This window comes from Balaenoptera acutorostrata, chromosome 13 (assembly GCF_949987535.1).
Source record: "Balaenoptera acutorostrata chromosome 13, mBalAcu1.1, whole genome shotgun sequence".
NCBI classification, from domain to species: domain Eukaryota; kingdom Metazoa; phylum Chordata; class Mammalia; order Artiodactyla; family Balaenopteridae; genus Balaenoptera; species Balaenoptera acutorostrata.
Window position 1 is genome coordinate 78,010,340 of NC_080076.1, and position 24,282 is coordinate 78,034,621.

The 24,282-nt window shown below is 44.5% G+C and overlaps 1 protein-coding gene across 1 annotated transcript in view; it reads left to right on the forward strand.

Moving 5' to 3' along the window:
• Nucleotides 1-24,282, forward strand: part of RPH3A (rabphilin 3A) — an 88,742-nt gene that overhangs the window by 8,464 nt on the left and 55,996 nt on the right. Inside the window, exons 2-3 of the mRNA XM_007170889.2 lie at nucleotides 16,720-16,808; nucleotides 20,851-20,862. Of these exons, the coding sequence (XP_007170951.2) occupies nucleotides 16,720-16,808; nucleotides 20,851-20,862 (101 nt within the window). The remainder of the gene's footprint in view (nucleotides 1-16,719; nucleotides 16,809-20,850; nucleotides 20,863-24,282) is intronic.

Sequence of the window (24,282 nt, forward strand, 5' to 3'; positions counted from 1 at the left end):
AGCTGGAGATGTAGTTATAGGACAGGGCCTTCTGACCAGAGATGTGACCTTTGTCAAGGGAGGCAGCCAGCCCATGACAACACTGCAGAAAGGGAGCCCTGGCCTCACTCTCCTACCTCCATCCAGTCTCCCCTAGTGCTCTCCATGGGAAAAATCAGAATGGAAGCCAGAGGACGAGGGAGTTGATTGAAGTAATAGATACAAGCCAGCCTTCCACAGGATAGAAAAGGGTGGGTAGTAGGTGTGGAGGGGCAAGCAGAAGATGTGGCACACTGCCAGTACCAATTAGCTATTGCTGCAAAACAAGTCAGCCCCAAAGTTAGTGGATTAACACACAACCATTTATTTGCTTGTAATTCTGCAATTTGGGCTAGAATCAGTTTGGTGGTACTTCTGTAGGTCTTGCCTGGGGTCACTCATCTGGCTACAGTCATCTGGAGGCTTGATAGCTGTATAGTACAAGATGGTCTCACTCACCTGTCTGTTGATTATCTGGGCTCTTAGCTGGGAGCCTTAGTTTTCTTCCATGTAAGTAGACTGGATTTCTAACATGGTGGTAGGAACACTCCAGAGGGTAAGTCCCAGTAGGCAAGCACTTATCAAGCCTCTGTTTGTGTCATATTGATTGACTTCCCATTGGTGAAAGAAAGTCATATGCTAAACCCAGAGTTAATGTGGGAGGGACTACACAATGTGGAGGCATGTTCATTGAGGACATCATTTCAAAAGGCTACTGTGCTGCCCCAGTACAGATAGAATCATTGCCAATATTTTACATTTTTGCTGCTGGCTTCATATCCTTTTGCCAGTTCATGCAAGTTCCTGACTATTAAAAAAATGATTCCTGGAAAGTTGGATGTTGAGAGGGTGTGTGTGTCCATGTCTGCCCCTAGTGCAATATAGATGTTTCACTTATTAGATTGAGAAGAGAAACTAGACCAGCTTCAGATGTAGTTTTGATATAATGTCTCTTGAGAAGGTCTTAAGTCAGGGAATGGGCAGTGGCTTATCTGGTGTAGCTTAAGGTAGGGTGTATATGTGTGTGGTGTAATACATGTATGGTGTATGTATATCTCTGACATCTGGGATTTGAATACTGGCTCATTGTTTGTGACTTTGGGCTAATACCTAACCTCTCTCTGCTTCAGTTTCCTGGTATAAAATGGGGCTAATGATTGAGCTGAGGATTAAGTTAGGTAATACTGTGTTAAGTACCAACATGTGGAAAGCACTTAGCACTGTGCCTGAAACAGGATGAAGGTTCTATATTTATTAAGGGCTCAGTGAAGAAGGATGGGGAGGAGGAAGAAGACGGTAGGGGGTGATTTAGAGTCAATCAGGACTGTGTTTAAAGAAGCCCTACTTCTTACTGGTTCTGATTCAGTCTTGGGGAAAGCCAGTTAACCTTTATAAACGTCAATTTTTCTATCTGTAAAATGGACTCAGTGGTGTCTCTTTGCAAGTGTTGTATGAGCCAATGTATGTAAATCACTTAGTGTGGTGCCTGGCACACAGTAGATGGTAAGTACCATTATAGCTGTTATTCTCAGCCTTTATATCCTGGAGGTGTGACAAGGGTAACGTACTTCTCTCTATTTAATTCTAACCATGTACCAGACACTGTTCTAAGCACTTTACAAATATTAATTCATTTAATCCTTTAACATCCCTATGAAGTAGATACTATTATCACTATTATTATGAAGTTTTTCATATGAGGAAACTGAGGCACAGAGAGGTTTAGTAATTGTCCTAACATCCTACAGCCAGAAAGAGGCAGAGCTGTAATTTGAACTCTGGCCGCTCAGCACTTTTCAACCTCTGCACTCCCCTGCCTCCAGTGATGAGGGTCATAGCGCCCACCTGCCTGGTCATTGTGAAGACCAAGGGCTTTGTAAATTGCAGAGTGCTCCATCCATACTTAATGTTCTGATGGCTGTTTTCATGGGGACATAGGGAGAGGAACAGGAACTTTGAGGTTCATTCATGTTCTCCAGCCAACACTGACCAAGATTCATTTTTCTGCTGCTTCCCCCCACCTGGTGTCAGGAGGGCCTGGGCGGGAGAGAGGAAGAGATGGAACCAAGTCTTCAAGATTTATTGTTCATGGGAACTTTCTGATGTGGTCTCAGATTTCTTAGAATCCACATCCCAGGGAAGTAGCCATGGCTGGACTGTATGAGGCAAGAAGTATCCTTCCTGGCCAGAGACCCAGTAACCTATGTTATTTTGGAGGGTAGGGTTCTGCAAGAGCCCCTGGGTGACACCTAGTGAGGGTTTGCCTTGCACCAGAACTAGCCTTGATACTCTCTGCTACTGTATTTTCCACTCCAACCTCTCAACAACGCTATGAAGTAGCTGCTGTTACAGCCCCCATTTTACAGACAAGAAAATCGACGCTCTTGACGGAAGATTCTGTCATGACATTTGTACCATGGGTGAAAGTGAGGGTGGTGTGCGTGTGTGTGTGTGTGTGTGTGTTTTGGAAGTGAAGGTGCTTGGGGTGTGGGTGCAGTGGGTATGGGAGTGACTGGCGTAGATGTGGGTGTGTGGTGGGTGGGATGGTGCTGGGGGTGTGGGGGAGAGGTGAGCAGGAGCATGTGGAGTGTGTGGCAGCCGGCGTGTGAACGTGTAGTGTGAGTGTAGGTGGGAATAAGGGCATGAGAACGTGCTGTCAGTGGGAATGGGCGAGTGTAGGTGTGCGGTGTAGGTGGGTAGGAATGGGGCTGAAGCAGGGGTGTGTGTGTGTGTTGAGTTGAGAAGACAAGTAAAGCTCTTCCCTGGGCTCTAATTGCCTCTTCTTCCAAGGATGAAGTGAAATATGCATTTTCCCAGGACAGGGAGCATCTAAGGCCAGAGTACTTATTCTTTCTGTCTTGTAACCAGAAACTGGCTCTGCTTGCTTGATAAGAGAGCCAGACCAAGTCAAAGATGAGGAGCTTTGCCTGCATATGAGAGGAGAGTCTGTGAGCTTTTGAACCATTCCTTTCCAAATGCAGAAAGAGGCCATCTCAGAAAAGCATATTGCCCTTTTTACAACAGCCCCAATGAGTAGTTTTTCTGTTTGTGCTTGATTACCTCCAGTGAATGGAAATCCATTACTTCTCAAAGTAGCATATCCTCCTTTTGATACCTCTGATGATTAGAGAGCTGTTCTTTACCTTAAGCCAGACTTTCTCTTACTGTACCTTTCACCTTTTGGTACCGGGTCTGGCCAGGCAGCTGTGTTATATGAGTGGCTGTCCAGAGTAGTGGTCAAGAGTGTTGGTATTAAGGGGAGATACACTGGGATTTATACCCTGGTTGGCTCCACCATTCCTGGCTGGGACCTTGGGCATATTAAGGTACCCTTCTGAGTCTCAGGAGTGGAAATAACCTCATAGGCTGGTGTTGAGGATGAAATGAGGTGGTATATGGAAATTGCGCAACTGAAGGCTTGTGGTGTTAATTTCTGTGCTACCCCGCCTTTGCTAATGATAGACCCTCAGGGCAGGAGAGTGAGTTGGTCAAGAGCACAGGCTCTGGAGCCACACTGCCAGGATTCTAAATGTGGCCCCATCATTTACTAGCTGTGTGACCTGGGAGTAGCTACCCAACCTCTCTGTACTCCAGGTGTATCACCTGTGAAAAGGGAATAGTCATTGTTTATTAGATCATTGGGAGGATTAGGTGATTCAGTACCCAGAACAGTGCCTGGTATATAGAAGGCACTCAGAAATTGATCACATACCCAAAGGAATAAATGAAGAGAGTTTAATTAAGCGACTATTTATAGTCATGTGAATGAATCAACAAGGTCAAGGGAAACCAGGGTGCTGAAACACCCCAGCATCCATCAAAGGAAGCCATCACCATCTCCAGGCCTGGAGAGGCAGGAGAAGGAGCAGTTATGGACCCAGAAGAGAAAGGGTTATATGAAGAAGTCCTCCTGACGAGAGTTAACCACCTTTAGTGTAGGGCCACAGCCAGCCCGTGGTGACCACCACGAGGGGTCCAGGGAGGAAGTACCCCAGCCTCTTGCTCTTTCCTCCCTCCAATCATCAGCAATCCCTCCAATTAGACAAATCCAACCAGAAACCAGAGGGTAAGGGAACCACTGATGCTGTCCACACAGGCCAACCTCCCAGGGCACAGACTAGGGCGGAAGGGTGAATAGATCTGGAGAGTGAATGGAAAATACCCAGCAAAGCTATTTTTATCATTAGTTTGGCACGATGATGCCACTTTTTAAAACCATATTTGCCGTATAAAACCAGCAAATTAATATGCTTAACCAAATATTATATTATTTGCACCAACAGTCAAGATAGCAGGTGTCTCCCTCCCACCTGCAAGAGGGGGTATATGTATACGTATAGCTGATTCACTTTGTTATACAGCAGAAACTAACACACCATTGTAAAGCAATTATACTCCAATAAAGATGTTAAAAAAAAAAAAAGATAGCAGCGTGGTCCGAAGGCTCATTTATATAAGACCCAGGTCCAGGAATATCTTTGGATATTCCACCTGCTACCAAGTGACCTTGGCAAGCCAGGGCCTCAGTTTCCTTATCTGTAAAATGGGAATGCTACGTCTCCCATCTGTGATTTGTGAAAATGCTCCTCAGATGAGAGGATGCTGTCTTTTTAAGGGGTAAATGCCCCTCTCTACTCTGAGTATTTCATCCCTGAGGCAGAGGAGGGATCAGGGTGACACCTGTGGTCTCTGTGGCATGAGGAGAGTTAGGGCTGCAGATAAGTCAGTTCCAACTGAGTTTTAATCAGAATGAGTGTCACTGCAACTTGACCCTGAGTGGCAGCTGGAGGCCATTAAGCTAAATGACTTGTTTTAATACTCAGACCTGCCTAATCACATTTTCTTGTTTGGAGCCGTGTGTGTCTGTGCATGCGTGCTCAAGTGCAGAAATAAACCTGAGCTTTTCCTCTTCTCCTTACTCACCACAATGTGGTTGGAGCAGAGATAAGCTCGATAAGCAACACAACAAAGGCAAGCTTCCACTTTATCAAGGAATCAGGTAATTGGCTGGACTGTGCAGGGAGCCCTGAAAAGTGTTCTGTTAACAGTGTCTGCCTTTGCGTTTTGTTGTTCAGTATTTGGGTCTGTAGACTCAGGGCTCGGAGGGACTCATAACCCAGGGGAAGAAGGAAATGTTGAGGGTACCCCTGTCCAGCAAGAGACATTCTCCCCAGGAAGATCAATTCTAGATCCTCTGCCTTGCCTTCAGTGTGTGTCATGTGTTTTCCACTGTGGACTCATTTCGAATGCATGCACTGTTGTGACTTACTCGCTGTATGTCCTTGGACAAATGACCTTACCTCTCTGGGCTTCAGTTTCCTGATCTGTAAAACTGGGTAATAAAAGGTCCTATTTTCTAGGATGGTTATGAAGATCCAACAAGATGTTGCACGTGAAACACTTAGTGCAGTTTCTGGCCCCTAGTGAGCACAGACAGGATGGGTTAGGTTGTGCTGTGGTAACAAACAATCCTCAAAGTTTCAGGGACTGAAACTGAGATTTGTTTCTCACTCATGCTCCCTGGATATGGTGGGTTAGCAGGGGGTGTCTGCTCTGCATTTGTCCTCACACAGGGACCCAGGCTGAGGGAGGATGGGGCTCCATCTTCATTCATCCATGATTGTCAAGACAGGAAAAAGGGGAAGTGCTAAAGTGGGCACCAGCTTTAGAATTTCCACCTGGAAACTTTTATTGGCCAAACAGGTCATGTGACCACTCCCAGCTTTCCATGGAGATGGACGGGCAATCCTATTACACGGTGGAAAGCCAGAAATATTTAGTTATCAGCATTAGTGACAACCATAGCACTATCAAATGACCCTTGCTTTAGTACAATTATATTGTCATTATCATAATAACAGAATATGTTTTGTTGTTGTTTTTATTTCTGTCATTCATCATTATCATGCTTCATGTACTTAATCTGGCTTCAAGAATCCTGAAACATTTCCCTCTAGTGCCGAAGTTCGGTTCCCATCTCTTTAAGAAAACATACCTGAGATTATTATTAATAATAACATAAATTAATAGTAGCTTCCACTTGGCCCCAGACCAAGGACTTCACATATATCATCTCATTTAATCCTCACAGTTCTCTTTTGAGATAGGTCCTATTATTTTCCCCACTCTACAGATGAGGAAACTGAGGCTCAGGAAGGTAAATTCACTTGTTGGCCTCATAAATGGCAGGATGGACTTGGCCCCCAAATCCATACCCTAAGTTGCCTTGCTGAACTGTCTGCTAAGAATATGTTGTCTTAGCCTCTGGATCTTTAAATGGGGAAGCAGGGGTTGTCTGGGTGGAGAGTGCTGGAGACACTATGCACGATCATTGTTGAAACCCACAGAAACAGGGGTGCATCGCTGGGACCCATCCACTCTTTTCTGTCCTGTTTTCCCCTCTTCTCAACCCTGCAATCACCCCAGGCTCCATCCTCATGAATTTCTCCATTCCCTAAATATTCCACATCCATTGAAGCCTCTGAGCCTTTGCTCACTCAGTTCCCTCATCCTTTCCTCCATCCTTCATGTCTTGCACACCCCAGCTCATCCTTCAGGGACCAGCCCCAATTTTCCCCCTTTTGGGAAGACCCACCCCCAGGCAGAGCCAATCCCATAATCTGTCTGCTCCCATGGCATTTTGTGCATTAATAAATCTAAACCTTTTCTACACACACACACACGCACACACACACACACACACACTCACAATACAGTCTTTTTAGAGGAGGGAAGAAATTATTCTTTGTTTTTAATTAATACCAGCTCTCTCATCCCAACTTTTAATACTGCCACCTCATTTGTCTTATTAAGTACTTAGTTTTGCTTTTAATTAGTGCTGTTTATTTTCACTGAATTTTAATTGTCAGTGCAGGATCTCAGCAGACCTTGGTGAGGATGCTTTACAAATGTTTCTTGTCCTCCTGCACCACCTCAGCTTCGGTGGCAGTGTCTCTGAGGTAAAGGAGGCAGGGATTCTGAGGGTGGCTGAAGGCAGGTGTGTTTTTTTTCCATACCTCAGCCAATTCTGGTTGCCTTTGAGATTCCTGTTCGCTTCAAGGTAGCTGGTCTATGAAGACACATAGAGCTTAGGAGCATTGCAATGGCAGAAATTCAATTCAAAGTTGACTTCAGGAGAAAAAATAGGAACATATTGGCTCATATGTTCAACATATGGTAGCCAAAAAGACCAGGATTGATTCAGGTGTGGCTCAATCCAGCATTCCAGCAGTGTCATCAGGAATCAGTCCCTCTCCATCTCTCAGCTCTACTTTCACCCCTTCACAGACCTTTGCCATTTGGTGGCAAAAGTGACCAGTAGCAGCTTCAGGCTTCTGTTCTACCAGTTTAGCAATCCCAGTGGAAAAAGAGTGCTTCTTTCCATATAGTTCCAGCAAAAATCTTAGGGCATGCCTTCATCGGTCCAGACTGGGACATGTGCCTATCCCTGAACCCATGGGGCATCATACACTGATTGATCAGAGATGGATCATTGGCCCACCTCTAGGGACCAGGTTTGGGTGCCCCCTCATCTGAGCCACACAGATTGATACTGAGAGAGGGATGGCTTCCCAAAGGAAAATTGGGGTTCTGTTACTCAAAAAAAGAAGGGATAAGTGCTAGACAGGCAAAAAACAAGAAATATCTACCCCAGATGTCCACTGCATTGTCTCACTCAGGCCTAAACAAACACCTGGAATTTAGACATTTGTTTTCCTCCCCAGCCCCACCCTCAGATAACACTAACAGTGACCTCCTTGCCTACTACTTAAAAAGCATTTTATATTACCAGGCCCCTGCACATGTGTTAACCCTTCAGCTCTTCCCAACAACCCTTCGAAGTTGGCATGACAAAGATGGGAATTTTTATGTCCTCATTTTACAGATGCAAAAACTGAGGCCCAGAATGACTAAGTGATGTGCCAGGAAATGAATAGTGGAGCTAAGGTTGGATCCCAGGACTCTGGGTCCAAGGCCGGCAATTGTTCTACAACAATGGGCTATACTATCAGCCAGCTTTTGCTGCATAACAAACAAAGCACCCCGCAGATTAGTGGGTTAGAACAACAGCGTTTTGTGTGTTTTTTTGATGTGGACCATTTTTAAAGTCTTTATTGAATTTGTTACAACATTGCTTCTGTTTTATGTTTTGGTTTTTTTGGCTACAAGGCATGTGGGATCTTAGCTCCCTGACCAGGGATCAAACCTGCACCCCCTGCATTGGAAGGCGAAGTCTTAACCACTAGACTGCCAGGGAAGTCTCATCAGCCATTTATTTATCTCAAGATTGTTTAAGTCAGTGACTGGGCTGAGTTCAGCTGGGCAGTTCTTCTGGTCTAGGCCAGACTTGAATGATCTTGGCTAGGCTTGTTCACATCTGTGGTCAACTTGTATGTTGGCTGGGCCTGGCTAGATTATGATGGGCCCCCCCCCCCACAAACGTGGCCTCTGTAAACTGCCAAAGTTGCAGAGCAGTGTGGGATGAGCTCTGTGCCTGCCTTAAAAACCCATAAAATGGGGACTGTCCTATGGGATTTCTTGAAGGCTCATGGCAGGAACCATCTGTTATTGCTATATGGTGATGGGAGACCCATAGGGAGGTGACAGTAAATTTGCTCTGTTTCAAGCCCAGGAGCACAGAGGTGCCTTCATCTCGAGCATCTCTCAGGCCTGTCTCTGTCCTTGTCTTGGATGCCAGCCAGCTCAGCATGGAAGGAGTCAGGCCTTGTCATTCTAGCTTTGGCCCAGTTCAGGGGAGGCTGGGGATGTCCCATCTGGCTCTAGGAGCAAAGAGAAACCAGCAGCAGTCTGCACCCTCTGGATGTAGCTGGACCTGTAGGGGATGCTGGGGCTCTGAGAGAGGAGGGTGGAATGGCAAGGCTTGCAGGCGTGTGGAGGGGCACTCAGCTCTGTCAGTAGTAGGCAAGGCAGGAGACCACCATCTTTCTCTTTGCTGAACCAAGTGTTCTTGCCATGGCAAATGTCTATAGGAGCCCTTAGTGCCTGGCAAATGGTCAAACCTGGATGCATGGTTGAGGCAGAATAGAATATATTCAGTTCACTTCTCAAAGCCCTTCTGTGGCTCCTACATCACTCAGAATAGAAGCTTAAATGGTCCTAATGATCTGATGTCCCTTACCACCCCCACTGCTGCTTCGGCTCCCACTTACCTCCCCCTTGCTCACTCTACTCCAGCCACTCTGCACTCCTTGTCATTTCTCCAACTAACCAAGCACATACTCACCCCGGAACCTTTGCACTTGCTTTCCCCTCCAACTTAGAATGCTCTGCCTCAGATATCCATGTGGCTCAGTCCATTACCCGCTTCAGTCAGGTCTTTGCTCAAATATCATTTCTCAGTGAGCCCCCATCTGACCACGACCAGCTTTTTTGTTTGTTTGTTTTGTTTTGTTTTGTGTTTGCCAAGCCTCACAGCTTACGGGATCTTAGTTCCCCAGCCAGGGATTGAACCCGGCCCTCTGGCAGTGAAAGCACCAAGTCCTAACCACTGGACCACCAGGGAATTCCTTGACCACCTACTTAAAATCAAACTTCCCTCTCAATCACCGATCCTCCTTCCCTGTTTTTCTCTAAAGCACTCATCACCAGCCAGCATGCTTTACATTTGACTTACTGTTTCCCCACTAGAAGGTTAGCTCCATGAGGACAATGATTTTCCTTTTTTATTTGTTTTAATGCTGTATCCCCAGTGCCTAGAACAGTGTCTGTCACATAGTAATAGATGTTCTATAAATTTTTTTTTATTCTTCCCATTTCTCAAGAGAAGCTGGTAAACTGTATTTTTAATTAAATCCCATGCTTTTAAAATATTGGCTTAATTTTCCTTTTAAAAAATACTGCATGGGCCAAACAAAAACATAGTTTCAGCCTGGATGCTGTTGGTGGAGGGCCCCCAACCCCACTCCACCCCTGTTTGGAGCCCTTGGTGTAAGCTGCATTTCCCACGCCATCAGACAGTCCAGGTGATTTTTTTCCAGGTTCTTAATTGAGCAGAGATAGGCTGGACTCAGGAGTAGAGGGAAGGGGCAGGAAAAAAGACAGAGAGACGGAACTGACTGGGCACCATCCAAGCTGGTGGCTGCAGGTTCTGCCGCGAAGCATCTGGTTTAATTCCAACACTGTGGGGCTGGGAGGCTGACTGTGGCATTGAACTCTACGCAGACAGCTGCAGCTCACACTGGTTCCCTGCAGCACCCTGAAGTGCCGCGTATGGCCCCTGCCAGCCCAGCCCAGGCCCACCGTGTCACGCTTAGACACCTGCTGTGGCTCTGAAGCTAAATGGACTTTGAGGGTTGTTTTTTCAGTTCAACTAAAACCAGCAGAAGACCTTGGAGGTTCTGGGGGATGGAGGCACCCTTCCTTAACAAACTGTGCTAAAGGGAGTCAGGGGAGAAGTAGGTAGAACAAAATGTAGAGGGAGAAAGGCAGGGTTCTGGAATCTGGCTTTTCTGGGCTTGGGACAGGGTCTTCGTGTTATTTTAAGATGCAGGTGACATAAAGATTAGTACCAAGCTGTGGAGGTGGGCAGATCTGGAACAAGGCCTGGCTCTGTTACTTACATGCAGATTTATTGAGTGCCCACTGCACTCATGGAGCTCTGTGACTAGTGTGAAGATTTATTGAGCATCTACTATATACCACACTCAGGACTGGCTGCAAAGTGAAAAATGTAGGGCCCCTTGTTAAAATATTATGAAGAATTTCAAGATGATGACAGCAGAGCATTAAGCCAAGTGTGGGCCTATCTAAGTACAGGGTCCTTCTAAGCTCAGGGTCCTTCTATGCATGGTGCCCTGTGCACCTGTATAGGTCGCAGGCCCATGAAGCTAGCCCTGCATGCACTGGAGTTACAACTGTTGAACAAATACAGACCCAGGCCCTGCTCTCATGGACCTTACAGAATAGGTGGGGGGACAAACAGCGAATAAGTAAAAAATAATAATAATTGCACATCACAATAACTATTATAAAGGGAACAAACAGGATGCAGTGAGAGTAAGTAAAGGGTAAGAGGAGGTGACTTAGAGAGTGTAGTCAGGGAAGGCTTCTTGGAGGAGGTGACGTTTGAACAGAGACCAGCAGAGCATGAGCAGAAACCAGCCATGAGAGAGTGAGAGGAAGATGCTATCAAGGCAGAGAAACAGCAGAGGCAAAAGCCTGGCAGCTGCAAAAGACAGTGTGTCTGGAGCATGGTCCGAGATATACAAGAGTAGCGGGCAGAGGGTCATGACAGCTGTTTGAGGTCACGGAGAGAGTCTTAAATCTTATATGCAATGGACAGCCATTGAAGCACTTTATTGTTTATCTTTTAAATAAGTCATTTATTTTTGAATAGCCAACATATCCACATGGTTGCAAATACAAAGGGGTATCATGTGAAAATTCTTCCCATCTCAGTCCCAGCCTCCCAGTTTCCCTGCATAGAGGCAAACAATGTTGTCCATTTCTCGTGTGTTCTTTGCAGAGATACTTTATGCAGATACAACCCAAAATCACATGCACATATCCTACTTGCCCTTGTGCACACAGATGGTGTTGTTCTGGAATATTGTTCTACATCTTGGCTTTTCCACTAGACAATTAATCTTGGTGATCAATCCATATCCGTCATAAAGAATCTCATTATTCTTTTTTTTTTTTTAATTAATTAATTAATTAATTTTATTTTACTTTTGGCTGTGTTGGGTCTTCGTTTCTGTGCGAGGGCTTTCTCTAGTTGCGGCAAGCGGGGGCCACTCTTCATCACGGTGCGCGGGCCTCTCACTGTCACGGCCTCTCTTGTTGCGGAGTACAAGCTCCAGGCGTGCAGGCTCAGTAGTTGTGGCTCACAGGCCCAGTTGCTCCGCGGCATGTGGGATCTTCCCAGACCAGGACTCAAACCCGTGTCCCCTGCATTGGCAGGCAGATTCTCAACCACTGCGCCACCAGTGAAGCCCTCTCATTATCCTTTACAGCTGTGCAGTCCTCCACCGTACAGATGCACCAACATCCAGCTAGCCAGTGCTTGTTATTCAGCGTTTAGATTGCTTCATTGACTAAAGCAGGTCATTGGGAAGCCCACTTAAACTCTCTGTGACTCAGTTACTCATTTGTGAAATGGAATAAGAAGAACATCTACCTTCTAAGGCTATTGTGAGGATTAAATGAGATAAAACCTGAAAGGCACTTAGCAGGTACCAAGCCCTTGATATTTGAACTAGCGATTGTTGCTGTTGTTGCTTTCATTCCTAAAAGCAGACAGTTCCTTGGGGCTCACAGCCGGGCTGTGGGGGACCCTTTGCCCAGGAAAGACCTGAGCCTCTGGCTTCCAGGGGAGGCAATTATTTTATGCTTTCTGAACTTGCAGCTGCAGCACTAGATTTAAGCCAGTGCTTCTACCCTGGTGGAGCCGAAGCATGTGAACTCTCAGAGTCTCCAGGCAGGGGTCTGGGTGGGCAGGTCTCTGTTCGTTGCTGAGGCTGAGGTGGGAATGCAGCCAGGGGCCAATGGCCATCAAACACTCGTCAGAACCCAACAATCTGAAGTCCAGGGAGGAGTGTCCTACAGGTGTGAGCACAGTAGTGCATAAGCACCTGGGCTTTGGAGACAGAGTTCAAGGACTGGCTCTGCTACTTGGTAGCTGTGTGATTTTGAGCAGGTGGCTTAACCACTCTGGGTCTCAGCTTTCTCGCCTGTAAAATGAGGATAACACCACTTACCTAGGAGTAAGACTATAAGGATAAAGGCTTAAGGACTGTAAGGATAAAAGCTTCATTATTTAATGAAGCTATGGAATTTGGCACATAGTAGATGCCCAAGAAATGTTAGTCCTTACTGTCAGATAAACTATGATCTAGGAGAAGTAGGAAAAGGGAATTACCATTCTACAAGTGCTTACTGTGCATCAGGGAGTGTGGAGGTGCCTAAACTCATCATCTCAATGACCCCAAGATTCTGCTGCGGTCCTAGGGCTGGAACACACATTTATCTGACACACACACCTCTACCTCTGCTCCTGAGATCAATGGGTGGTTTCCCTCTGCTGGTCCTCCCTGGCTTCCTGTTCGTCATGGTGATGCTGTCTCTGTAGTGGGCAGTGAGAAAGATGGGATGATCTGAAAATGTCAGGGGCTCGCCATTGGACTTCCTCCGTTTCTGTTAACTCACCTGTAAACTTGAGATCTTGGCTGGACTTCATGGAGTATTATTTGCAGGCAGGCAGGGGATATGTTAGGATCCAGCTCTGTCAGATTGGAAATGGTTAAGCAGCTTGCCTGAGGTGACATAATGAGCTCCGGGACCAGAGCCCCGCTTTCCTAAGATTCTCCCTTCTACTTTCACATGAAGTCAAGTTCTCTGGAAGCAGAACCTGAGACAGGTTTTTTAAAAAAATTGTATTGAAGTAATAGTTGATTTGCAATGTTGTGTTAATTTCTGCTGTAAAGTGACTCAGTTATACATATATATATATTTTTTTTCATATTCTTTTCCATTATGGCTTATCACAGGATATTGAATATAGTTCCATGTGCTGTACAGTAGGACCTTGTTGTTTATCCAATTCTATATATAATAGTTTGCATCTGCTAATCCCAAACTCTCAATACTTCCCTCCCCCACCCCTCTCCCCCTTGGCAACCACAAATCTGTTCTCTGTGAGTCCGTTTTTGTTCCTTAGATATGTTCATTTATGTCATATTTTAGATTCCATATGTAAGTGATATCATATGGGATTTCTCTTTCTCTTTCTGACTTATTCGCTTAGTATGACAATCTCTAGGTCCATCCATGATGCTGCAAATGGCATTATTTCATTCTTTCTTATGGCCGAGTGATATTCCATTGTATATATATACCACATCTTCTTTATCCATTCATCTGTCAATGGACATTTAGGCTGTTTCCATGTCTTGGCTATTGTAAGTAGTGCTGCTGTGAACACTTGGGTGTATGTATCTTTTCAAATTAGAGTTTTGTCCGGATATATGCCCAGGAGTAGAATTGCTGGATCATATGGTAACTCTATTTTTAGTTTTTTGAGGAACCTCCATACTGTTTTCCATAGTGGCTGCACCAATTTATATTCCTACCAACAGTGTAAAAGGGTCCCCTTGTCAGTTAGTCATGGCTCTGGGCTGCTCCCTGGGGTGGGGGTAGCCTCCTAGATAACTCTGGTCAAGGCAGCTGCTCTCTTTGGCTGAGGGCAATGCTCTGTAAAGTGGGGCTACCATAAGCCCCTAGTTGCTAACACTCCTAGAGGCTGGGGGTGGGGTGGGAGCCCCACCTGTAAGGGGCATCAACAATTTCTGCTATACCCACTCACCTCCACGGGCATCTCCACCCCCAGCTGAGATGTGGACACATGACCTTCCCTCTCTGGGCTGTTACTCCAGTTGTTCAAATAGCCTTGATTACTCAGGCTTCCCTCTCCAGGCCCAGGCTGGTTGACCGGGGCAAGGAGCCCATCCTGGATGTTACACTCTGAGAAGCCTGGGTGGCAAAGCTGAAATAACCAATGCTGTCCAGGGTGGCTTCTGGCCTGGAGGGACAGAGCTGGGTGGTTTCCATGGGGCGGCCAGCCAGTGAGTTTGGACTTTGCAGGCAGAATTTTAATAGGAAATGAGCTCCGGGTATGCCTGGCTGAATGCAAGAGAGGGTGGGCAAGCCACGTTCTACCTTGAGGGCAACAGAATTTGGAGATCAGAGTTCCTGGGAGGGGACAGTGTATTCCTTGTCCAGCTCTCCCCCACCCCGACCTCCTGGGATCCTCCAAGGTCAGTGCTGCCTCTCTGCCTCAAAGCAGGAGGCGAGGTAATCAAATGAACGTTCGTTCGGCTGTCCAGACCAAGGGCAGCTGAGGACGCCCCCAGGGGGCCCAGGACAGCCTCATTCAGCTCTTTGCACAGGCAATAATGAGACGTTAAGGTTCTTTTCAGTAGATTTCTTTCACAACAGGAGTCATCTCTCTTTTCTTTCTGTCTTCAAAGTGGAAACAATGAAATGGTCATATTAATCTGGGAAGATTATGTTAACCACCCGGGAGCAGATGAAATGGCTTTTCTCTAAGGGGTCTTTCCTTCCCTGTGTCCAACCATCAGCCCCCCGATCCCCGGCTTCAACCACACGAAGATTTAATAATTGCACTGGCTGTAGAATAGGAAAGAGAGTTCTCTCCCTGTTCACCTCCCAACTGCTCATCTATTCAGCTTCCTAGGAAAAAAGACTGTATTGTACCAAGACCTTCAGGGAAATCAGAACCCACTGGACACAGTGACCTACCTTCTAAGGCTTTTTTAAAAAATAAATTAAATGTGATCTCCATGGTCTCTTTCGCCTTATTCTTTTTAGAGATTTATTTATTATTTATTTATTTATCTTATTATTATTATTATTATTATTTTTTTGGCTGTGTTGGGTCTTAGTTGCGGCATGTGGGATCTTTTGTTGCACCACGCGGGCTCTTCATTGTGGTGCACGGGCTTCTGTCTAGCTGTGGCGGTGAGTTTTCTCTTCTCTGGTTGTGGTGCTCAGGCTCCAGGGCGCGTGGGCTCTGTAGTTGTGGCGCATGGGTTCCAGAGCGCATGGGCTCTGTAGTTTGTGGCACGCAGGTTCTCTAGTTGAGGCGCATGAGCTCAGTAGTTGTGGCACACGGGCTTAGTTGCCCCACGGCACGTGGGATCTTAGTTCCCTGACCAGGGATCGAACCTGCGTCCCCTGCATTGCAAGGCGGATTCTTTACCATGGGACCACCAGGGAAGTCCCTCTTTCCCCTTATTCTTTGCTTAGACCTGGGGGAAGGGCAAGGAGGGGAAGTTCAGAAAGGACATAAGCTTGGCTGAGTTCAGCTAAACTTAGTGTTGATGGAGACTCATTCACGCATTCAACAAATATTTATTAAGTGCCTTCTATGTGCCAGGCACTATGCTGGATATTGGACATTAAGCAGAGAACAAAACAGAAAGAGTTCTGCAAGAGGCTTACATTTTAGCCGGGAGATTCTAACCGTGATGGTGCTGTTTTCACAAGCTGTGATTTATGTTTGTGATGATCTCCCTGGTCAGTGTGTAGAGCATGGACTGAAGTGGGCCAAGGGCAGAAGCAGAGAGACCAGTGAAGAGGCTCCGATAGTAAGCCAGGCCGGGATAGTAGTGGTTTGGATCAGCATAGTAGCAATTTAAGCACAGAACATTGGGAAGATTCTGGATCTATTATGACGGTGAAGCCAACATGACTTTCTGATGGCTTGGGTGTAGCGTATTAAAAAGAAAGCAAGCCAGGGATGACTCTGGCATTTGGGACCTCAAAACTCTCAAGACGTGTGTTTGTTTTCTTTTTGACCTGACCAAGTCCAAGTTGACTAGTACATGAGTCAGATGACTTCCTCTAGTAGAAAGACCCTGGATTGGAGTTAAGAGCTCTGACCCTCCCTCCTGGATATGTGGTCTTGCATCAACAATGAATGGGAGGAACACGGATTAAAGGGAGGAAGTTCTTCCCTCTGATCCATTTCTGCCACGAGGGAGCTGTGACAGTTTCCCTCTTGGGGCCTGAAAGTCCCCATCTGGAAAGCGGAGAAGCTACATGAAGTTCCGTTTCTTCTCTGTATCCCCCAGAGTGCTTGGCATAGACCAGGGTCCTGAGAAATAAAGGGTGATTGAATGACTGTTTGCATGATGTCCTTTCTGGGCTGTTGTTTTCCAGGAGCACTGGGCTTCTACCATGACTGACACCGTGTTCAGCAACAGCTCTAGCCGTTGGATGTGTCCCAGTGACCGACCCCAGCAATCAAAGTAAGTCGCTGGGTGTTCCTGGGAGTTGTTTGCTTTGGGGCAATGAGGTCCTGATCTACACTTGAAGGAGGAGAGGAATAGCAAGGAAAGAAATTTCCCTCCCTGGGGTGGAGGAAAAAGAACCTAGTGGGAGTTTGTTGTGGAAACTTCACTGATTTTACTTCTTTGCAAGGTTGGAGTAACAAGATTAAATTCTGAGCTCCATGCCCTAAATGAGAGGTGACTTGGTGGAATGGAAACAGCACTGACCTGGTGGTTAGAATCAGACTCGGTTCTGTTTCTAGATCTGAGCTACTCTGGGTGAATCTCTTTCCCTTCTTTGGGCCTTGGTTTCATCATCAATTAAATAAGGAAGTTGGACTAGATCAGAGACTGCAAACTGGCAGGCCACCAGCTGACTCTGACTTGCAGAAATGTGTTTTTTATTTTTTATTTTTGGCCTGATCATTTAAAAATTGGGAAATTTCACATAAAATAACTTCACATACTCTTTCCAGTAACTATTATACCTGAATCAGTGGTGTGCTGGATCTGTACCATGGTGGTTCCTTAGAGCTGATGTTGAATTTTCAGGAATTTTGCAAGTCAGTTGTTAAACATGGCCAGAATTAAAAATTAAGTTGTATAGTTTTACAATTAAATTACATTAAACACAAAGGTGGTGAATACTTAACGTTAATCACTTCTTAATTTTTTTTAACATCTTTATTGGAGTATAATTGCTTTACACTGGTGTGTTAGTTTCTGCTTTATAACAAAGTGAATCAGCTATACATATACATATATCCCCATATCTCCTCCCTCTTGCGTCTCCCTCCCATCCTCCCTATCCCACCCCTCTGGGTGGTCACGAAGCACCGAGCTGATCTCCCTGTGCTGCTTCCCACTAGCTATCTATTTTACATTTGGTAGTGTATATATGTCCATGCCACTCTCTCATTTCGTCCCAGCTTACCCTTCCCCCTACCCGTGTCCTCAAGTCCATTCTCTATGTCTACATCTTTATTCCTGTTCTGCCCCTATCACTTCTTAATTATTTTACTATGTTTTGTTATTCTCTATGTTATTTGTGCCTATGATACCTGTATGGTGAAATACTATATAATAGTACACTACTGCATGTTTCCTCCCAGTTCTGCATTTAGTGACATCATATAGGTACTCGAAATCAGCCACAGTGGGGCTTTTTCTCCAGAGGTTCAACTGTTAAACATTTACCAGCATACCACTGCCTGAAGACCTTTACAGTCTAAGTCTATTGTTTATCATCCCTGCAGATTTTCACTCAAAGGTCTTGTTTTTTAAACGCTCGGTAATTTTTTATTGTGAGCTCAATCTGTGAGAATCCTGGGGATCTACCATGGGCATATTTTCTTCAGAGAGATTTGCACTTGCTTCTGCCAGGAATCAGGTGTGCTGCTCACCCAGGATGTGACCTGAGCTCCCTTAGAGGGTCCTGGCTCAAAGTGGGGGTCTCAGATTCAGCTTCCTCACCTTGTTAGGAGCTCAGAGTCAGCCTCTGGAACATAATGCTGGTATTTACATTGGCTTACTGCTCACAGCTTCCTGTTCTGGATTCAGTTTGCTGGGTTTTCTTTTTCTTTTTTAAAAAATTGCCTCGTAAAGGTATAATTGATTTACCTCCAACAGTACAGTGTGATCATTTTTACGCATATGTGCACACTCATTCCCCTTTGCAGTCTCTCCTTTCTGCCCCTCCCTCTCCCCACCCATCACTAAGTAATTACTAATCTTCTTTCTGTAACTATAAATTAGTTTGCATTTTTTGGAATTTCTATAAATGGAATCATTCAGTATGTACTCCTTTTTTGAGAGATGTCTTCTTTCACTTGGCATAATTATCTCATGATCCATCCATATTGTTTTTCATATCAATAGTTTATTCCTTTTTATTGCTAAATAGTATTTCATTGTGTGGATATACCACAATTTGTTTATCCATTCACCTATTGATGAACATTTGGGTTGTTTCCAGTTTTGGGCTAGTACAAATAAAATTTGTATAAACATATACTTTCATTTCTCTTGAGTAAATAGCTAGGAGTAGAATGTCTCAGTGGTATGGATAGTAGGTGTATGTTTAACTTTTTAAAAAACTGCCAAACTGTTTTCCAAATTGGTTGTACCACTTTAAATTTCCACCAGAAGTGTACAAGAGTTCCATCTCTCTTCCTCCTCCCCAACACTTGATATGATTAGTCTTTTCCATTTTAACCATTCTAATGTGTGCATAGTGGTATTAGTTTTGTGATTTTAATTTGCACTTCCCTAATGACTAATGATGTTGAATGTCTTCTTTTGTAATTTTGCCATTCGTATAACCTCTTTGTTAAAGTGTCTGTTCAAATACTTTGTCCATTTAAAAATTGGGTCCTTTATCTTCTTGTTATTAAGTTTTCTAAGCTTTTTGTCATGTGTTGTAGATAAAAGTCCTCTGCTAGAGACACATTTTGCACGTATTTTTCTTGGTCTATGACTTGCATTTTCTTTTTCATCACAGAGTCTTTAAGAGGAAAAGTTTTTTATTGTGATGAAGTCTGTTTTGTTTATTTGTTTCGAAGTAGGGAGGGTTGTTGGAGAATTCCCTTATTTTCTAGCAATCCTAGGATCTTTTGGAATATTTAGTGCACTCATATTCTTGAAGCAAAAGTCCCTATTTACTACTTCTACCTAAAACCTCCTCTAGTTCTACAAGTTTTATAGTTTTGAAGACATTATTGAACTCTGTTGGTTTCCTTTTTGAAAGGAAACTTCTAGTTTCCAAGCCCTTCCCATGATGTCCTCTTGAAGCCAGCCTTACTTGGCAGACAATATTCCATCAGCCAAAAATTGTCTCTGTAAGATAAACAGTTGCCTGAAGGTGAATGGGGTAAAATATTTATTTTATTTAAGAAATGTCAGTTAATTAAAACCCATCAGAGTTTACTTTAGTCGACATGAAGCCAAACAATTTGCCTTACAATTAAATTAGAACTATTCAAACAGTCTGGATGCAGTTTCATTCAGGTGCTTCTGGGCTCCTGTGAAACATCTTGGCATTCTGAATGCATCCAGCTGGCTTGATTGCTACTGCATTTTCTTCAGATGTTAAAATTATTTTCCAATAAATGCTAATGGGTGAATTATAGTCATCACACATGCTATCTAGTCTGCAGCAGTGATGATGTGCTAATGCAGATGCTTCAAATGTCTTTCTCCAATAAATTAAGAAATCTAGTCTTAATTAACTGCTGGCTAGCCAGATACACTTTACTGCCTTTGTGATTTCTCTCAGTCTCCTTGAAGCTGAGGATGGTGTTTGGAACACAGTTGCGGTTGTGTTTGAAAGAAGTGAGTGTATCTGTTTCTTGCATCGGTAGGACAGGGCTTCAGCTGTCTATGTTGTTGATACATGTGGAGAAATGCTGGTCTCCGATAGTTGATACTTCTCTATAGTTTTCAAGTCTGCAAGCCTGAGAGTGCCAGAGATCAGAGGTGGAAACTGAGACACAAAGAGGAGATGTGACCTGCCTATGGTAGCATGTCTAGTAAGTGGAGAGGCTGGTCTCCTTTTTAGAATGGAAGGACTTGCTTCCCCAAACTGGGGCACTGCGAGTTCTGCTTTTGGATGATCCAGTCACGGTTCAGGGCTCATTGCCTACCTCAGTGTGCTCCTTATCCCCCAGTGTTTGAAACAACAGAAACCAAGAATGATGGTGGCCCTGTTATCATTAAGTGATTCCTTTTTAGTGCCAAAAAACATTATTCAAATACATAAATGATCAGATTGGTTAATTAATAAGCTGAACTGATTGGTCATTTTAATCAAGGCTGTGGCTCATACAACCCTACATTGCTGCAGCCTTGTTTTAGATGTGCTGGAATAAGATAATAATGACTGATAACAAATGGAAGTAGGTCACTGTGATTTAAACAGAACTGTGCGGTTGTGGCATCCAGACAGTGTTGACATTGTTGAGAGATTTTTTTCCCCTAACTTTATTCATTTTGTTCTTTCTCTCCTTTCTTTGCCTTCCTTCAGTGATAAAGAACAGTGAGTATTTTGTAATACTTTTATTTTTCTACAGACTGAATTTTATCTCTTTTCTGATTAAAGTGGCTTGTCCCTAAAGAGAGATGGTTCAAAAAGGAACTAGCATGTTTTACATATCTAAAAACAAATTCCGGTTGTTAAAAAAAAACACATACCCCTCTTGAGAAAGAAAAATAGGAAATTTCAAAAAAAAAAATCTTGATAAAAGGTTGGAAAATATTCCTTAGGGGAGCCCTCAGTTTAATTTTTGTTAGCAATTCGTGGGGTTCAGCAAGCTTATTAACCACCGTGTGCCTCTGTTTCTGCACCAGTTTGCCTGGGAACACTGTTTGTAGATAAAGAAAATATTAACTCACATGACTACTATCATTAATCAAAGATGCTGGTGAGCAGAACAGAGCTTGTGGGAAGTTATGTGCTGTACACATGGTCTCTGTCACCTCATGGAAGGTCAGCCTGATTTCCCAGTGAAATGCCTTTGACTCAGAGGTCCTATCTTTGCTCATAACTTTTGTTTTAAATTGGATTCATTTCCTAAATATGCATGACAGATTGGATGCTGGGTCCAACAAATGAACAGTCAGGCTGCAAAGCAGATGGGGCTTTGGTTGTGTGTACACATTGGGAAACTATGGGAGGTCATTTTTACCTTCCCCTTGATGGGGAAGTTTTCACAGAGCCACAGCCAGAGCGCTGAGTCTAGCCTCAGAACACCCAGGTCTGAGTCCTGCTCTGGGACTCAATGTCAGTGTGGCCTTGGGGCACTGCCCTTCACCTCCTTGAGCCCTGGCCATAATGTGGGTATGTTAACCCTGCCCTTCCACCTTCACTGGGAGGTGGTACGGTCATATGAGATGCATGGGAAAGCTTTGTAAACCGTAAAGCACCAAAATCAGAGGAAGGTGTGGATCACAACCTTGCTTTACCCTTGTGTGTATTTTATATATATATATATATATATATATATATATATATATATATATATATATATATACCTTGTATGTATACATTGTGTGTGCATGCATATATGTACGGTGTGTGTTCTACAGTCTCTGTGTTGGCTGGTAAAATTCTGGTCTTTTTATGAATACTGTGAGCATATCATTCAGACATGCTAGGGAGAGATGCTGAGATGTTGTGCGATTATAAATATGAACATCACAAGAGAGAAGTTCATGACTTCAGAGGGTCCCAAGTGCTTCAGGCTTCCTGAATGCTGAAAGCTGAAAGGTAGGGTGTATGTCCATCCTCCTTCCCTCCCTCCTTCATCCTCTCCCTCCTCTCCTCTCCTCTTCCCTTTCTCCCTCCCTCCCTCCCTCCCTTCCTTCATTAACAAACACATATCATGCGCTGTGCTAAGCACCAAGAATACAAGGTTAGCCAAAGTCTGAGTGGATGTCTAGAAGGGTTTACAAACAAATAAATAGTCAGTCACCAACAAATACACTTTATAGTGCAAGGAGCTATAATAGCAGAATCACAGGGGCCAAGGGAGCACAATGATGGGCACCTAACCAGACTTTGGGGTCATGATGGGAGAGCTTCCTGGAAGAAGTAATGTGTAAGCTGAGACCATGTAAAGGAGGTACAAGATAGAGAAGAGACAGAGGAGTTCCAGGTAAGGGAACAGCATGTGCAAAGTCCAAATAGGAGAGAGAGCATGGGATTTTAGAAAAGCTAAATGGCACTCAGTCTGGCTTAAAAGATTACCAGGAGCCCGAGATCCCCTTAGCTTTCTGAAGGGAGTCGGGAAACCACAGCATCCTTTTGGCACCCTCTTTAGTCTGTTAGGGGTAAATTTCATCCAAAGGGGCCTTCTTACCAGCAGGGCTTATGTAAAATGTTTTGTGGTGTGCATGCCCCTCCTTCCACAGCCTCCCCTTCAGGATTCATTAAAGTCTCATTCACTGAGCTGTAAAGAGACTTCCTGCTGACACCTGCTTCTGTCGGCATCCTGGGGGAAGGGAGGGGATACGAAGAAAGGAAAGAAAAAGGATTCATTTTCTGCACACCACCGCTGTTTAATGCTTCAGAGCCTTCGTGCCCTGACAGCATTTCCATCATCCCACTCCTTTTGGGAGTTATAATATATTAATAGAGACATCCGGTGGGTATTTATTACGTGACTGTTGTGTGCTTGAAATGAAGAATCAAGGTGGGAGGCAGGAAGGAGCTGGGAATCTACCCTTTGCAGTATTTTAGGGGGAAACATCTGTGAGGGGCTTCCACCTGCAGTCAGGACTAATTTCCTTTTGTGTTAGAGGCCACTGGTGCTGGTTTGTTGGGAGAGTTCCTTCTGACCATCTCTAGATGCACCTAAACAAGTACATTCAGGTCACAGATGAAGCACGTCCAGAATGCTGGTGTCTCGAGCCTCTGACCATATTCTCCCCACACAAGAGAATTTCTTGGCAATTCTCTTCCCTCTTCTGAGTGTCAAGCCTCTGGAAGATGAGCAGGTCAACTGCAGTGATCTTTAGACTTCTGTTAGCAGCAAAGTTCTTTCTTTGAATACTATTTTATTCAGAAGCTAAATATATAAGACAGGTAAAGAGTGGCGATGGATAAAGACCTGTCATGGCTGAAAGCATTAAACATACCACGGTGCGACTGTAAGTTAAAATAATACCAAACTGTAAAGTAAATGTAGGGAGTTTAACAAGCTTCACTTTTTTGTTGCCACAGTAGATAGCGTATCAGTTATCTTTTGCTGTGTAGCAAACCACCTTAAAACTCAGTGGGATAGAAAAACAATGATTTATTCTCAGGGACCTGGGCTCAGCTGGTGGCTCTGCTGACCTTGGCTGGGCTTGCTCATGTATCAAAGGGTAGTCTGATCTAGGATGGCTGTGGCTGGAATGACTCAGCTCTGATCCACATGCCTCTCATCCTCCAACAGGCGGTCCTGAGCTTTTTGTCATGGTGATGACAGAGAGTAAGAGAGTAAGTAGAAACACACAAGGCTTTTGCAGGCTTAGCCCCGGATGGCACAACATCTCTCCCCTGTGTTTTATTGGCCAAAGTAGGCCATAAGTCCAAGCAGGATTCAGGGCGTAGGGAGAAAGACCCTGACCTTTTGGTGAGATCAATTTCAAAGTCACATGGCAAAGGGCATGGATACTTAGAAGGGTGAAGTATTGAGGTCACCAATGTAATAAACTATATCTCATGATTTTATTAAATATCAAATATTAAATTCTTAAAAAAAATTTTTCTCTCACTCTCTTTGTTTTTAAACTGGCATCCTTGCTTTTCTAGTGTTGGGAACCCAGCATTGCCGTCTGGGCCGAAATGAGGATGGGGGGCCTGGTTCTCTGCCCACTCTGTCCCTCTATGACCCACTCACCTGCAGCCCTTTGAGATCCCTCCAGGGAACTACAGACAATAGTTTGAAAACCATGGCTTAGACAGTTTGGGGAA